This window comes from Musa acuminata, chromosome BXJ1-6 (assembly GCF_036884655.1).
Source record: "Musa acuminata AAA Group cultivar baxijiao chromosome BXJ1-6, Cavendish_Baxijiao_AAA, whole genome shotgun sequence".
Lineage (NCBI taxonomy): Eukaryota > Viridiplantae > Streptophyta > Magnoliopsida > Zingiberales > Musaceae > Musa > Musa acuminata.
In genome coordinates, this window is record NC_088332.1 from 3,179,467 (window position 1) to 3,196,576 (window position 17,110).

Below are 17,110 nucleotides of genomic sequence, written 5' to 3' on the forward strand. Positions count from 1 at the left end.
CTGATCCGTAGAATGGCAAGAACGTTCTCGAATGAACCATAAGGATGATGCCACGTCCAACGTTGAGAATAGTCTCCACCGTCCGTAGAAATGCAAGAACGCTTTCCAATCGACCATTAAAATGACGCCACGTGGTACGTTGAGAAGAATTCCCACCGTCGTCCGTTGTAAGGCAATAACGCTCTCCAATCAACTGTTAAGATGATGCCACGTCATTCGTTGAGAGGAGTTCCGACCGTAGTCTGTTAATGCAGTAACGATAGATGGAGTTGGCAGCCTCTGCTTACACCAATCAAAATGCTCCGCGTGTTGCGATAAGTAATCATGATGTCCGATCACGCAACTATATCCTCTTCGCACCCGGCACGCTTATCGTGTACCAGCGTTAAAACCCGACCTCTAAAACCTCCCTCGGAACCATGTCATCCTCCTCCACAGATGGCGATTTCTGCTAACAGGCCACCCAATTCGCTCCTCTTCTCCGACCACTACCACTTCCTCCGCCTCCTCTCCAACCCGACGCGGCCAAATTACCTCAACCTCCACTCCGGCGGCCTCCCGAACCGGCACCCACTCTCCTCCCACGATTCCCAACACCTCTCCGCCCTCAGCCCTGCCCAGGCCCCCGCATCTGCCGACCCCGACGCCGGAATCCGCCGCCTCTGCATCCGTGGCGACTTGGAAGGCGCCCTCGAGCTTTTGGACTCGGCGGAGGGCCGCCGCCTGGACGACGACGCCTACGTCGCTCTCCTCCGCCTCTGCGAATGGAAGCGCGCGGTGGACGAAGGCTTCCGCGTCTACTCCCACATCTCCCCCTCTTCCTCCATCACCTGCCTGAGCACCCTTCTCGGGAACGCCCTCTTGAGCATGTTCGTGAGGTTCGGCGACCTCCTGTCGGCGTGGTCGGTGTTCGGGAAGATGGTCGAGAGGGACGTCTTCTCCTGGAATGTGATGATTGGGGGCTACGCCAAGTCCGGGTTCTTGGATGAGGCTTTGGATTTGTATCACCGGATGCTTTGGTCCGGCGCCCGACCGGATTTGTATACTTTCCCTTGCGTTCTGAGGTCTTGCGGCGGTGTCACGGACTTGATTAGGGGGAGGGAGCTCCATGCACATGTGGTCAGGTTCGGATTCAGCTCAGAGGTTGATGTTCTGAATGCTCTCATCACCATGTACGCGAAATGTGGCTACTGTGCTACTGCCAGAAACGTGTTTGATGGTATGCCGAGGAGAGACTGTATCTCTTGGAATGCAATGATTGCAGGCTACTTTGAGAATGAGAATTGTGCCGAAGGGCTGGAGCTGTTTTTGACGATGAGGAATCTCTCTTTGGAGCCAGATGTTATGACAATGACTAGCGTGATTTCTGCTTCTGGTCTGTTGCCTGACAACGAGTTTGGGAAGGGGATTCATGGTTATGCTATAAGAATGAATTTTCTAACTGATGTTTCAGTGCATAATTCGTTGATTCAGATGTACACCACTCTCGGGGACTTGGAGGAAGCTGAAAAAATTTTCTTGCGCCAGGAGTCTAAGGACGTCGTATCCTGGACTGCTATGATATCAGGTTACGAGAAAAATGGCTCACCTGATAAGGCCTTGGAAGTGTTTGAACAAATGGGAGCGAACGATGTAGTCCCAGACGAGGTCACAATTGCTAGTGTTCTTTCATCATGTGCTTCTTTGGGACGTTTGGATAGTGGTACTAAGGTACATGAGCTAGCGAGGAACATTGGGATCACGCCTTGCACCATGGTTGGAAATGCACTTCTTGATATGTATTCCAAGTCTAGATGCATCGATAAGGCCTTAGAGGTTTTTAGGCAGATGCCGGAGAAGGATGTGGTCACTTGGAGTTCGGTGATATCGGGCTTGAGGATCAACAGGAGGAGCTTCGAGGCTTTGAGTTACTTGCGCCAAATGCATGTTGATGTGAAGCCAAACTCCATAACCTTCATTGCTGCCCTCTCTGCTTGTGCTGCTGTTGGAGCATTGATGTGCGGAAAAGAGATCCATGCCCAAGCTCTAAGAAGCGGATTAGGATATGAGGGGTGTCTGCCAAATGCTCTTCTAGATCTGTATGTCAAGTGTGGAAGGATGGAATATGCTTGGACACAGTTTAACATACTCAAAGAGAAGGATATAGTGTCATGGAACATCATGCTGACAGGTTATGCAGGGAAGGGACGAGGAGATCTTGCTGTTTCACTGTTCAACCAAATGATAGAAGCTAGTGTGCATCCTGATGAGGTTACGATGGTGGGTCTCTTGTGTGCTTGTAGTAGGTCAGGAATGGTATCTCAAGGTTGGGACTATTTTGATAGCATGAAGAGGAAGTACTCGATAACGCCAAACCTAAAACACTATGCTTGCATGGTGGACCTTTTGGGTCGTGCGGGGTACCTGGGGCAAGCGCACCAGTTCATAAATGATATGCCTATCGAGCCAGATGCTGCCATTTGGGGAGCCTTGCTGAATGGATGCCGAATTCACCACCAGGTTGAGCTTGGCGAATATGCTGCCAAACATGTTTTCGAATTGGATGACAGAAGTGTAGGGTATTATGTGCTTTTATGTAACTTATATGCTGATAGCGGAAGATGGGATCAACTGGCAAGAGCAAGGAAGGTTATGAGGGAGAGGGGGCTAGAGATGGATCCTGGATGCAGTTGGGTGGAGGTAAAGGGGGTTGTTCATGCATTTCTCAGTTCTGATGAGTCGCACCCGCAGATAAAGGAGATCTATGGAGTGTTAAAGGGGTTGTATGATAGGATAAAGGCGGCAGGTTTCACTCTGCCTGAGGATCAATCCATAGCTCAGATGGAAGCATCAAAGTCTGATATCTTCTGTGGCCACAGTGAAAGATTAGCTGTTGCTTTCGGGCTCATCAATACCACACCCGGCATGCCTATTTGGGTCACCAAGAACTTGTATATGTGTCAGAATTGCCATAGCATTCTTAAGTTGATCTCTAAAATTGTTCGCCGTGAGATTACAGTTAGGGACACCGAACAATTTCACCATTTCAAAGATGGAAGCTGCTCTTGCAGAGACGAAGGTTACTGGGGTGGAAGCATGAGGTGAGATTAGTGGATGGCAAAAATGATTTGGTCACTTGGTGTTGCCATGAATCCACAGTTGCATGCTGGGTGGAATTCATTGGGGATCCATGCCTCATGTTGAGAATGGCAATGCTAATCGGTTGCTTCCAAAACCCTACAAGCATTATGATAAGAAGTGCTTCATTCTGAACACATCGAACATGGTAATCTGGTGCATGATAACACACCGCCGGCCTAATGCAACAAAATGGTTGGATTAGATAGAAACAGGAAAACATGTGTATTATTATTCTTAGTATCCAGTCATGCTGTTTGGACGATGTAAATTTGTCCAGTCACTGTTGTATGACATAGTTAAGTGCAGCCACAGCCACATACATGATTGAATAATATATTTTGAAACGCAGTTATTAGTATGCTCGACTCTCACATGCTTTGGGCCCCAACAGAGCTGTGCGGGTTACCATTAAATTAAGGACGTACCAATCAAAGGTTATGTCATCCATGACGATTGCGAGACGAATATTCCTTGGATTTGTTCTCATTTAATAGGTTCCCAATAAAATCTCTCTCGACCTCTTGTCCTTATGCGAAAATTATCAGATGATGCGTAGGATAACTCTTTTTTGATGTGGAAAAAGAATGATTTCAGGATAAGCAACTCCAACACTCCTTTTCCACGACAAATCAGTGAAAGTGTAATGCTCGCTGTACGTGTCTTTAGTCGAATGGCTGGCGCAGTCGACCTTTCGATCGTCACGATTACGAAAGGGAACGGAGTGGCCATTGGCCATTGGCCATGTAATAACGACGCTTTTGGTCCAATCAATGATCTCAGCAGCGAGTACGCGTCGGCATCCCATAAGGTTTTGTCCATCTTCCAACGGCATCGCTGATCGTGGGGTCCGCCCGCAGCAAAGTGCTTCCCCCGCGGCTTAACTGACCAGTTAGGTCACGACGGGAGAAGATGGAAGGATTCTCGTGAGCGCGGCCTCCACACCTTCGGTTCGTGAGCAAAGCCGCGGTCTCGACGTCTCAACCAGCAGTCCACCTGTTAAATTCCGTAGCCATTCTTTACCAATAATAAAATAACATAAGTGTGAAATCTCGAAAAATATTTTTTCAGATAAAAGTCTTTTTTTACATTTTTCAAAAAAAATATTTTTATACATCATAATTTTAAAAATATCTCTAGTAAGATAATTAAAGCAGTCTCAAGTCGTTGAATCGATTTAATTCTTCATATATATAATTTATACTGTCAATGTTTTTGAAATATCCATCTAAACGTTATAACCATACTCTAAAACACAGTAACTGAGGCAAAATTAACTAAAAATCTAATTGAAAATGATAAATCTCGAAAATTATGATTTTGAATAGGTATTCTTTTTTAAAATAAAAATAACAAAATATGAATAATTCTATATCAGCTAAAAAATATTTTGAATATCCTTATAATATATTTAATGCTTTCACCAAAATATTATAATTAAGGCAAGTGAAATAAAAAAATAGAACACAATTCTCATAAAAATACAATTTTAAATATATACCATTATTAGTTTGTGAATAAAAATAACCAAATATGAATATTCTGTTAACATAAAAAATCATAATATATTACTGTATACAAATTTTTAATATCAAAAAATAAAATCAAATAACTATGGATCAAATAAATATATGATGCATATCTTTTCGATACTCTTTAGAAAGCTTTTATCTAATTTGTAAACGTAAAAAATTATAGATCTACAAAGATAACTAATTTAAGAAAATAGAATATCTCTAATCTCTCAATTATTTACGAGACTAAAAAGAGACGGACGAAAATATATAATCTCTCAATAAAATCATGGCATCCACATTCAATAATTAAGATGCCCTTTCTAAGTGTCAAGTAATTAGGAGAATTATTACCATCAAAATCATCTTCTAAAGAATTTTATTTTTATCGATCGACAACCGTAATTAAAATCCAATCATATCAATAATATATCTTACATAATTAAATAAAATTATATAATTTATTATAGTATATTCGAATTGGTAGCACCTTCATAAAAATTATTCAAAAATATCATAATCAAGATAAATAGATCCAAACCTAATAAAAATCAAGTCATCGATATAAAAAAAAATCATATAAATATCATTATCGATTTAGGAATAAGAAAAGAAATAGGAAGTATAATAATTTTGACAACTCTAATCAAAACAATGTAAATCTATTTAAAAAATAAAATCCACAGGGGTCCATAGGATAAAAAAAAATTATTCTTTTTTTTTTGTGATGAGGATATTCTAAGAATTACAAGAAAGAGATGATGGTAGGCTAAAAAAGGGATGAATTCATCCCTAGCACAAGACACATATAGTACACATCATCATCATGTAGATACAAAAACAACCATGCAATCTAATGGATGCAAAAGGAAAATTTTCGTATACGATAATACCCAAAAAAAGAAAAATCAATCTCAATGATCGCAGGTTTATGATAATTCATATAAATAATACAGAAAAAAGATTCATTCCAATAATTGCAAGTTTATAATGAGAAGTTCAATAATAATATTGGATTTGCCACTGGCCAGCACTAGCAGCGGTCGCCTCCACCGTCTCTGTTGTTTGTGGAGGGCAGCAGGGCGCGGCAGTTCACCTCCCGCAGCCTCAGTAGAAGAAAGAGCAGGATGCCGCAACCGAAACCCAACGCGGCGCTTGACCCCGTCAGGGAGACCGCGGCGCACACCAGCATCACGAACGACTCCTCCTTGCTCGCCATGTCCCTCGACGCCATAGCCAGCTCGATCCCCGAGAAGAGCAACAGCACCCCCAGGATTCCGATGGGGAATGCCCCCAGCAACCGCACGAAGGAGCTACCAAAGAGCAGCCCCAGGACTACCTTCCCGATCCCTAGGAACAGCACCGACGCCCCGCTGCGGCCGCCGAACCGGTACTGCCCCGCCAGCCCACCGGCGCCATGGCAGACGGGCATGGCGCCGAACCAACAGCCCACCATGTTCATCAGCCCCACGCTCACCGACACGGCTGTGGCCGACACCTCGTGCCCCCGCGACGGGAACAGGTCGGAGGAGAGCTTGCATACGGCGATCACCGAATTGAGCACCGAAAGGGGGATCTGCGGGATCGCCGCCCGGACGAAGCCCACTTTCCAGTCATTCCAGGTGATCCGGACGAGCTGGATCCTGGAAGGGCCGAGCTTGAGGTCGCCGAAGATGGACGGGTCGCGGGCGAAGCATAGGACGACGCCCAGCACGAACACCAGCAGAGCCGTCGGGATACGCGAGGAGTATGGGACGCAGGAGCCGCGCTGACGGCGGCGGGGAGTCGAAGGATCTTGGAGGGGAGGATCATCGCCGGAGCCGGTGACGAGGACGATGAAGAGGAGGGCGGAGATGGCGACGACGAGGCCGTCTAGGCCGAGCCAGGGGCGGGGACCGACGGACTTGGCGGCGGCGAAGTCCTGGTCGTAACGGATGTACTTGATGGCGGAGAAAGCAAAGGAGAGGCCCTGTGAGAGCTGGACGCCGCGGACGACGGGGAGGGGAATGAAGCGGTAGAGGGCGGACATGAGGCCGGTGGCGCCAAGGAGGAAGAGGACAGCGGCGGTGGAGAGGCCGGCAGCCATGATCTGGGGGACGGAGAGGTGGGCGGAGGATTCGGAGATGGCGACGGCGGCGATGGACTTCATGGGCTGAACGGGCATGGGGAGGCCGAAGAGGAGACCGGTGATGGCGTTGTAGAGGCCGGTGAAAATGAGGGTGGTGCCCAGGTCGAGGTGGTTGACGAGGGAGAGTGCGAGGACGATGGGTATATAGGTGCCGAGGTCGCCGACGGAGCCGCCCAGCTCCGCCCACACGGTGGTCTTGAGGCGGAAGCTGGCGGCCGGGGAGGGCAGCGTGACAGAGAAGCGGGGGCAGCACCACCCCCGGAACCCGGCGCGGGGGAGGAGGGGGTCGGTAGTAGCGTCACCCGCCATGGCCGTGGGAACGGACGAGGGAGAGGCAGGAAGAAGAAGAGCAGGGGTGCCGACGCTTGGCGTGGTTGAAAGGTCAGATTACGTGCACCACCACCGCCATTGCTTATCCTTTGCGATTCCGGAGGGGGGGCAAGGGAAGCACAATTAGCCAGCGTAGGTTGCCCGTCCGTGGGCCACGAGTGCGCGGCCCAGAGAAGGATCCATTTACAGTTTACGATACCCAACCTGGTATCTTGAATCTGGGCAAACGGGTCTCCGATGGAGGCCTAGCAAGCTCGTGGGCTTTGGGCTTTGGGCTTTGCAGGACGGGCTGCTAGTTTAGTTGTAATCACTGAATTTTTTTTTCCTTTTCCCGATTAAAAAGGATAGGGACGGTTGAGATCTTAGATGAGTTGCAGGGACGGTCAGGATCTTTATACTTCGTCCCATACGGTAAGGTGAACAAGTCAGATACGTATCCAAATCAGAGTCACTCTCTTATGTACGGCCAAGCCTCTCCACTTGGTGTGTTCCACGCGCAACCCTTCTCGCTTGGGTCCAAGACAAGCGTTCTGCTAAGCTGTTTGCAGACGCCACGCCGACGACGATGTTACCTTCTACTCTACGCCTTAATTTTCGCTGTTTTTTCTTGCAGTTATCTTTCTACGGTGCGGACTTTCTCTACCAGCGAACGAAGACCCGTTACCATTTCATCGCCTTCTTCCATTTACCGTCCGATCATGATCTGATGGCTAGTGGGCGATCGAAGGTCATCCGACTTGGGAAAGGTTACCCATGAGATCTCGTCTGGGGGAACAGAGATCGACTTCGGATACCCCGGCCTTGTGATCGGATGCCCACCATGGACCCCTCCTTCGTCTCCAATCACGATCAGGGTAACTCAACGGGAGAGGTTAACGTCTTTCTCGGATTAAATAATATCTCACATGTGGGACCCAGATTATCCGAGGTGTCGACTAAGCTCGCACGCCATTGGGTAACTTTTACACGGCAAGCAAGAGAAGCCGTCCCGTTTGGAGGAGCGAGGCCACGTGCCGTCTGCCAAGATCCACCGTCAGTGTCGTCGGCCACCACCTACCGTGGTCTGACCGTCGACCTCCCCAGTCCTCAGTCCCCAGTCCCTATTTAACCATCGAAGTAGACCTCGCAAAGCCATCGAATCCAGCCATAAACACACACGCAACACGCGTAGGTCCTCCTTGCAAACAGGAACCGATCGAAGGAACGATGGCCATCTCAGTGCATTCCTGCCTCAGACCTCCTCCTCCTCCTCCTCCCAAGCTCACAACTCTCCACGAGACCAGTAGCAGTAGCACTGTTGCTCCAGGGTAAGTAACTGAGATGATTTCATATGTGCTTGGATCGATCGGTCTTTGATGTCAACGAGAAGACCATGCGTGCGTGCAGGTCGGAGAGGAAGGAGGTCCGCTGGCGAAGCCGGTGTGTCGCGACGGCGGCATGCGTCATAATCGGATCCACCGTGGGGCTCGGAGGAGGCGACGGAAATGTGCTGGCCGGAGAGCTGAGAGCCGTGGAGGGATCACAAGTGAGGATGGCGATGCGATGGAGCGACAAGAGGAGGTGCCCACCCTGGCACGCGAATTCTTTGGAGAACATAATGCCGGAGAACCTTCCCCGGCCTTACGGTGGCCGGAGATCCGATGGACATGTAGCATATGGGCATCACACGGCTGCTCCTGTGATCGGATCATTCATCCATTACAGAAGCAGTTGCTTCTCTCTGTAGCGTGCACACATATTTTCTTTTCCTTTTGTTTCTGACTGAATTCCTCCTCTGAACGAATGCCTAACAGCGACTGACCGGAGAAGAAAGAGAAAATAATAATAATAATATTATAGAAAGATATAACTTAGCATCTATCCTCTTTTTTCATATCGAAGAATACATCGAATGATCATTAATCAATAATATTTTTTTTCATTACAAAACTATAAAATAAAGAGCAAAGAAAGGGGTATCAGATTTAAGATCGTCTGCAACAAAAGTCCATATCCATGTGGGGTCAAAAGATACCAAAATATCCAACATGTCAGCATGCGGTACACTGGGGTTTATTGTACTACATGTAGTACAAACGGAGACTTCCTTTTTCTTTTCTGCAAACTAAATATGCTATTCCCCCTTTGACCATCTTCCAAGAGTAGGATGGCATCCAACACAAATCCAATCTAATTTCGCGGTGCACAGATCCTTCAAGCAAAGATTTGGATCTGCGTCTATTATTTTACTGGATGCGGGGGTTCGGGTTCCGTTATCTAAAATGAAACGTGTTTTAGTATTATGTATGAACGTACATATTTTATGTAAATAAACATAATAATGAAGTTTGGTTTGTCTTCGATACCTTAGTCAGATTCAGCTCGGCAAATGGATTCAATCTGATCTCATAACTCGTGCGTTTGATCGGCTTAGATCGGACTGGGTTTGCAGATCATAGTCATGTAGCCAAAATAAGTGAGGTTAGAAGTCTATGTTTGAATAAAATATAATTTTGGGGGTTAATTATATATTATTCTTTAACATCCCAATCCTCATTTTTAAATAATTTATATTAAAATCTTGAAAATAAAACATCTAACTCTATTTATTTTAATATCGTCAGTTTTATCAATACAAGCATGATAGACAAAAAGATAATTTTAATGTTCCAATTATATTTTGGGTAGTGATGGAAAGTGACGTTATTCGGGTCGGGTGAATGTTGGGGATGAAAAAGGAGAGTGACGACGACGTAGATGCCGATAATCCACAACTGCATCGACATATATGCATATGTTAAGCGGCATCGATGCAAATACAAAGCTTCGACATCTCACTCATCATCTCACTTTTTACTATTGCTCTTTCTCCTCGTCTATAACTGTCACTCGTGAACCCTAATAGTACCGTCATTCGTCATCATCGAAAACATAATCGAGATATTAAAATTATCTTTTTACTCATTATTTTCATGCTTCTATCGGTAAAATCGATAGAAGTTAGATATTTCGCTTTCATACCTATATATATTTAAATATAAAATTTTTAAGTGTATAAACGGAGATATTAAAAACATCTAATTATATGAGATAATTTAATTAGCTCATATTTTTTTAATCAGAAGATATTTATAAAATAACATGAAGGAGAATTAAGCTTTTGATGATATTTATGTCTATTCAATTGATTTAAGTGTGATTCAATTATATATTTCAATTGAGTTAGAAATGAGCTCGAATAAGACCTGTGGAGCGGATCGAAGGGGGAAAGGTCAGCCTCGCTTCCACGGCGAAGCCGCCCGTCACCTGTAGCGATAAGTGGCGAGGGGAGAAGAAGCTGCGAGGGGTGCCCTGATGACGTGCAACCCGTGACAGCGAGATGGAGCTTCGACGCAGAGATCGGTCGGCCAGGGACCTTCTTGACACCCATCTCTATCTCTGGTATCGGGTCTCCTACAGGAGAGGAAGAGTGCAAGTTTTGCCTACAACACTTCAATCAATGCGGCCATGGCTGAAATGAGGGTTGCACGCTTTGTTGCGTTGGTGTGCGACCAAAACTTCGTCGCTGGTGCAGCCGAGATCGAAGTTCGCGTCACGAACGTGGCAATCGTGCGGTGGCGGTCACGGGGGTGGTCCCTAAATTTCTCACCACCCCAACCCGTAGGAGACGAACGGCGTTTCCTGGCAGTAAGCGTCGTGTCATGACGCGTGGCTTCCTCGTTATCCTTCTTCGCTCTACGGCAGACTAGGGCGCTGATTTGGCCTCCGGCCTTTCTTCCTCGCTTCCACGGAAGACGGAAGGATTTCCTGCCTCTTACTCGGCCGCTACATCGATGGCTACGACGACGGCGACGGCGACGGCTTCCTCCTCCTCTGTTGCCTCCATCTCCCGGGTCCTCCATAGAGACTGCGGTTCTCAGTCGCGCCCCGCCTTGTACGCCAAGGGCTTCTGCCTTTCGCCATCCCCTGCCCGTTGCAGGCCCCAGCCCCGTCGTGGTACGCGCTCCCCTGTCCCTCTAACTCGGTCTTCTTCTGTCTTGGGCTGCCACCAACATGGTACTCAATGTTTCTTCTGTTTCAAATCGATCGTCCGAGAAGAACAAAAAGCAGTCTTGGTGAGTGAATCGTCGATGCCGAATGGAGGAGGAGGAAGGAACGATGCCTCTGCTTACTCGATGACGTCTACCATCATCCCAGTTCTGAGGTATGTACCCTTTAATCTAGCTCACCTTATGAATAATGTGGGTAACAATCAATTTAAGATGCAAAATCAGAAATGAACCATTATTATTTTGCTGCTTCACTGTAGTGTTGTCTAGAATCTAGAAATCTGTTTGATGCTGGGTTTCCCTTTTCATCGGGGACTAATATTTCAGGATCAGACAAGTTTTGTGCAAAGCTGAAGCAAATGTTTCTGGGGATATACTGAATAGTCCTGTGGCTGAAATGAGCCAATATGAGAGGATAATTGAGCTACTTACCACTCTTTTCCCTGTTTGGGTATGATCTAATTGTTCTCTTTAAAACTGCATCAATCTCCTCTCCTGCATTCCTGAGCTTGCTTTCAGCTTTCATATTGAAGCTACAGGGAGTGAAGCTATCAAAATTAACTCCTTTTACTTTGACAGGTTATGCTAGGCACTATCATTGGCATAAACAAGCCATCTATGGTAAAATATATTCCCTCCATTAGTGCCATTTGCATTTGGATTAGCTTTTGTTCTTTGTGTTATATAATGTTCCTATTTTTATTTCTTGTACAATAGCTTTCTAACTTCTTGACTCTGAGTTTCCATCTATAGGTTACCTGGTTGGAGACAGACCTTTTCACTGTGGGCTTGGGATTCCTAATGCTCTCCATGGGTTTGACCCTCACATTTGAGGATTTCAGGAGATGCTTGAGGAACCCATGGACGGTAAGATGCTCCAATTCTTGGATTCTTCCAGGGAGATTATTTGTTGATGTTCACTATCACACATCTTTTATTTGTGTTTTATTTGCAGGTTGGTGTAGGATTCCTTGCACAATATTTAATCAAACCTATGCTAGGCTTCACTATTGCTATGGTATGGACACATTATCTCTGGCAATCTTAAGTTTAAACAGCACTTTTTCTTTCTTCCTTTTCATCTATAGCAATGGTTTCAGACATTAAAGGTTGATCCAAGAGATGACGCAAATGCAGATTATCCTTCAGATTTTTGTTTGATCTTAGCTGAAACTCATGTTTTATTCTCGCAAACTGATAGTAAACCTCAGATGAATTAGAGCAAGCCACATATAGTCAGCATATTGTTTATTTCCTTGATTTCTGAACTAGTTAGCCATTATCATATTCTAATAATGAACATAAGCAACTAAAAGTTAGCATGTAGCATAGATTAAATAATCTCATTCTACATTTGGCCCAAATAACACAGTAACTTATAAAGGGTTGAAATGGAACATTAGAAAATTCAAGCTTTGCAAGAAATGAACCTTCACAAAGCCTTCCATCCTGGACATTTTAAACCAATAAATTTATCTTAATTCTCCTCTATCATATTGAATAGTTTTGGAAAGATGAGAATGTTTGTCACGAAATTATTTAAGAAAGTTCTCAAGCATATTGCGGTTCACATACGTAAAGCGTTTTAACATGGTAAAACTTAAAAAAGCTAAGACCAGCATAGTTTTATAATGGCGTCACAAGTTAGTTTTGTTATATAGCCTCTGCTTTATCATGGTTGCTGACAAATGACAACTTGAATTGGTGTCTTTGGTTAACCTGCATCAGATTGGGTCTGGCTAGTCTTGTATTTGGTGTGCTGCATCAAATTAGGTGTGCTGAATACCACTAATCCTTATGCTGCAGACATTAAAATTATCTGCTCCTCTTGCAACTGGTCTTATTCTTGTATCATGTTGTCCTGGAGGCCAAGCATCCATTGTGGCGACTTATATATCCAAAGGAAATGTTGCACTTTCTGTCCTAATGACAATGTAAGTTTTCTGTGTTGCTATCTAATAGCTTATACCCAGAGTAAAATGTTGATGACCCTCATTATGAGCTGCAAAATAATCTAAGAACCTATATTGTCTCTTGGTCCGACACTGGATCCATTTTCTCAAGACATCTGTTGATGCTACTATGAGCAGCACAAAATTAATTTATACAAGTTGTTATGTCACTGAGACATTTGACAAAAAAAAAGTTTAGTATTTTGTTGCCTATGTGAGGGTATTTGTTCCTTTTTTATCTTTACTCTCTGCTCTTTGTTCATAAAGTTCCATGCATGCAAGAGAAGTACAAGTTGCAATGGATTTTGAATAATTGTCTGGATGAGCTATTGATACTCTATTGAGTGGGCACAGGACAAGCAAGTATCTGGTTCAAACAAAATAAGTTAATTGTTTAAGGGAATCTATGTCTAGTGAATAGTTTCTTTTTTTGATCAGGAATTATATCTCAGGCACCCATGATGTATGGGTTTTTACCCCTCTGTTGCTGATTGTCAGTGTACGAGAAACATAGACATCATGAAAGATGAGTGTTAACTGTCCAATGTCATAAATTCTTCTGAAGAAAAAAAAAAATTATAGTCTGCTATTTGAAAAGCCAAGATAGTTCCTGACAAGTGCAATCCTTTGACTGAGACTGAATAACCCATTGATTCAATTAAGGGTACTGAAAACTGCTATGTTAGTGATACTTTTATTTGATCGATGGATGCACATTCTATGAGGAACTTTATCATCATGTGTTGCTAAGTTTGTGTTAAGATTTGGATGCCATGCTTGGATAATTCTCCATCTTTTTCATACACAGGTTAACATTGTCATTCCTAGAAATAACCTTTATACACCAAGCTAGTCTGAATTTCATGTTTACTTTTCTTTATTATGCTGAAATTGCTCTTGCAAATAATTAAGGTTACTGAAAATCTGGCCACCATGGTAACAATCATTGCTCTTGAAATCTTTCAGTTGTTCAACAATTGGAGCTATAGTCATGACACCTCTTCTCACTAAGCTCCTTGCCGGTCAGCTTGTTCCCGTTGATGCAGCTGTAAGGAAAAGTTACCTTCTTGTTAGATACCAACATATCTTGTGGTTTTAACAATTGTCATATTGTGTATTAAACAAATTTACAGTATGATTATAGAACCTAAACATTTATCTTCAGGGATTGGCCATTAGTACTTTTCAGGTGGTTTTGGTGCCCACTATTGTTGGAGGTAACAGTTCTCTTTTGGGACACATCTAAAAATCATTATATTCTTAAAGTAGAGCTTAAACATGCAACATCAGCATGAGTGGGTAAATCAGTTACCTGCATGGGAAAAAATGTCAATCTTATAATATAATCTTGTTCCTCGCCACATGCACCCCTATTTTTTAAGTCCATGTTCTTTCTTGTACCTCTCCCTTCTCTGATCTTTGCCACTCTGCAACAGTCAAGTTACTCTGTAGCTTTCGATCTCTCGTATCAATCTAGAATTAGAGGTTTTAGTGCATTGTCTGGATTGTCATCAAAGACGGTGCACTCCATAAGTGTTGACATGTCCCGTCTGATGGTTCCTTACACTGGACCAGAGCCTTGTACCATAGAGGATCTCCACTCAGAGGAAGAATCATGAGGGTAGTGTAAGCACAACTTATTTTGCTTTTGAATAGAATTGTAGCCACTCATGCTGATACATCATTTATCAATCTAGTTTTATAAACATAATGTATTCGGGTCTAATTCATAGATAAATCTCAAAATATAGCTTTTTAGAAAAAAAGATGTTTTACTGTTAAACATTATGCTTGTAGTCTTCCAGAACTGATAACTAACGCAATGGATTCTTCTTTGGACAGTACTGTCACATGAGTATTTTCCGAAGTTCACTGAGCGAATGATCACACTTACACCACTGATCGGGGTTATCCTGACTGCATTGCTCTGTGCAAGCCCTGTAAGTATATCAGTGGATTCAAGTCAGTATGGAGGAGGTCACATATTTGAAACTCTGAATTTGATTTAAAGTGTGAATTGCTGGCCTTTTAATGATATTAATATTTTTTATTGTTACTGAGCTTAGTCTTATAGGAAAAATTAGCAAAGAAGAAATCAGAAAGGCATTATTAGTCATTTCGTACTTACAAGGGACTTTTTGGAGAACATTTTTAATGCAGCAAATCCTAGTTTGTTGTGCATCAGTTGAAGTATTTCTTTAATTGCTGTTTTTCTTGGAGAGATAATTTCTTATTTGATTGTTCGATAGATTGGACAAGTTGCAGAAGTCTTGAAAGCTCAAGGAGCACAACTGATTGTTCCTGTAGCTCTCCTTCATGCTGCAGCCTTTGCTCTTGGCTATTGGTTCTCAAGATTGTCATCGTTTGGGGAATCCACTTCTCGGACCATTTCCATAGAATGTGGAATGCAGGTACACTTATGTACTTAAGTTGCACAAAAGATAAATATACTTGTGCCAACTCAGGACTCAATATTCACAAAAATTCAAGATTCTACAGCAATATTCTAAACATTTTAACACTCATAACAGCAGTTATCTTGGACACCTTGTTCTGCTTGTAGTTATACTAGCAGACTATGCAAAGGGAATGTATTTTGCAAACATCTTCATCTCTTTAGTGGCTTAAAACAAAGGCTTCTCTTCAACTGCACATATCATAAGCGAAAAATTAGTGTTAGCTTTTGGTAAAGAGAAAAACAACTGTTAACCTCTCTCTTCTGTTTGTTATCAATTCTAGATACTGATTTTTGTCGGATCTTTACGTTCTAGAAGAGCCTTTATGGAGAATGCTACGAGAATATTACTGAAAAATTCTCTTTTTCTGCTTTGCACAGAGTATTGATTTTCTGTACATCCTTTTCACGTCTTTGCACAGAGTTCCACACTAGGATTTCTGCTTGCCCAAAAGCATTTCACAAATCCTCTTGTCGCCACCCCTTCAGCTGTCAGCGTTGTCTTCATGGTGGTATGACTTTCACCTGATACCTCATCAGCATGCACTCTCTAACCATTTTATTACGGTGACTAATCATACTTCATCTTCATATTTTGACAGCTTGGTGGGAGTGCTCTTGCTGTTTTCTGGAGGAACAAGCCGATTCCTGCCGATGACAAAGATGACTTCAAAGAGTGAGGCAACTGCTTGATTCTTGTTCTTGGTTGCCATTAAAAGCCTGAAGCTGTTTATTTATAGATGCATAACTAGCATCTCTGATCCCCCTCGGATTGTTGTTCGGTTCGTAGTATTTGATCATCCTGAACTTGCAAAACTATTAATCTGAATAAATCACAGATGGTTGCCCATCGTAGATCATTGTTGGTTTATTCTAAATGCCTTCTATTCATTCAAAGTTAACAATGACTTGTATCCATAGATGATGCACTACGTGATGCTGTTATCACATCCAACGTCGATGAGCGTTCTTCGATCGATGGGGCCAATTACAATTTGCTATGGGAAAGTTGAAACTCGAACATGATCCAATCTGACGGAAAAATACACGTGAAGAAGGTGTCGGATATATTCTCGAATCAATTGCTCTCAGGCTTCTGATTCACAGCTAGAAAATTAGGAAAATATGCATGAAAATTTACAGGTAGTAAGCATATACGGCGCAGTCATTTTCTACAAAATGTCTGTCAGAATTAGTTCTCGATCTCTGCCAAAAAACAATTTAGTTTGGTGAGTGATCGCTTAGCAGTGTTTGAGGGATGGTGGTTTGGAATCTATCCGTGGCTGAGGGAGCCCCATAGCAACAGACCATTTGTCGACTTCGATGTGAGAAGGACTGATTAGGAGTAAATAGACATTAATTTTCAATTATGAACTTAAACTGTCGTGAATTTATTTTGTTTATTTTTTAAAAAATAGATGTTCTTAGCTTTTTGTATCTCTTTTTATTCCAATGTCATACGTATCTTTTGTCATTATTTATCGTCTTTATCCCATCCTGAGGTTCTATCATTTCTTCACAAGGGTGATAAGGTGAGGGACAAGAAAGAGAGCATGAAGATCGAAAAAGATGAGAAGGAGAAGAAT

General features: G+C 43.4%; 4 protein-coding genes across 6 annotated transcripts; 3 read left to right on the top strand and 1 right to left on the bottom strand.

Annotated features, from left to right (window-relative positions):
• The first annotated feature begins 119 nt into the window (after positions 1–119).
• Positions 120–3,478, top strand: LOC135675646 (pentatricopeptide repeat-containing protein At1g15510, chloroplastic-like). The gene has a single exon (XM_065185999.1). It carries the CDS (start codon positions 325–327, stop codon positions 3,082–3,084), a length of 2,760 nt encoding a protein of 919 aa, XP_065042071.1. The 5' UTR covers positions 120–324; the 3' UTR covers positions 3,085–3,478.
• A 2,061-nt stretch (positions 3,479–5,539) lies between these two features.
• LOC103986671 (molybdate transporter 2) lies at positions 5,540–7,164 on the bottom strand. The gene has a single exon (XM_009404738.3). The coding sequence runs from the start codon at positions 7,066–7,068 to the stop codon at positions 5,665–5,667; it is 1,404 nt and encodes a 467-aa protein (XP_009403013.2). The 5' UTR covers positions 7,069–7,164; the 3' UTR covers positions 5,540–5,664.
• Positions 7,165–8,295: 1,131 nt separating this feature from the next.
• Positions 8,296–8,815, top strand: LOC135677937 (protein CHLOROPLAST VESICULATION-like). The gene is made up of 2 exons (XM_065190341.1): positions 8,296–8,396; positions 8,476–8,815. The coding sequence occupies exons 1-2, from the start codon at positions 8,296–8,298 to the stop codon at positions 8,813–8,815; spliced, it is 441 nt and encodes a 146-aa protein (XP_065046413.1).
• Positions 8,816–10,315: 1,500 nt separating this feature from the next.
• On the top strand, positions 10,316–16,395 carry LOC103986673 (probable sodium/metabolite cotransporter BASS2, chloroplastic). Of its 3 annotated transcripts, none has more exons than XR_671810.3 (13): positions 10,316–11,064; positions 11,167–11,272; positions 11,445–11,568; positions 11,697–11,738; positions 11,871–11,984; positions 12,073–12,135; positions 12,924–13,051; positions 14,036–14,117; positions 14,235–14,286; positions 14,912–15,009; positions 15,319–15,480; positions 15,906–16,036; positions 16,127–16,395. XR_671810.3 is itself a non-coding variant. In XM_009404741.3 (13 exons), exons 1-13 carry the CDS (start codon positions 10,902–10,904, stop codon positions 16,202–16,204), a joined length of 1,302 nt encoding a protein of 433 aa, XP_009403016.2. In that variant the 5' UTR covers positions 10,318–10,901; the 3' UTR covers positions 16,205–16,395. The 3 variants fall into 3 exon arrangements, 2 of the variants coding, with proteins under 2 accessions (XP_009403016.2, XP_009403017.2); XM_009404741.3 differs by having other exon boundaries at positions 10,318–11,064; positions 15,947–16,036; XM_009404742.3 differs by lacking the exons at positions 14,235–14,286; positions 14,912–15,009 and having other exon boundaries at positions 10,318–11,064; positions 15,947–16,036.
• The last annotated feature ends 715 nt before the right edge of the window (positions 16,396–17,110 follow it).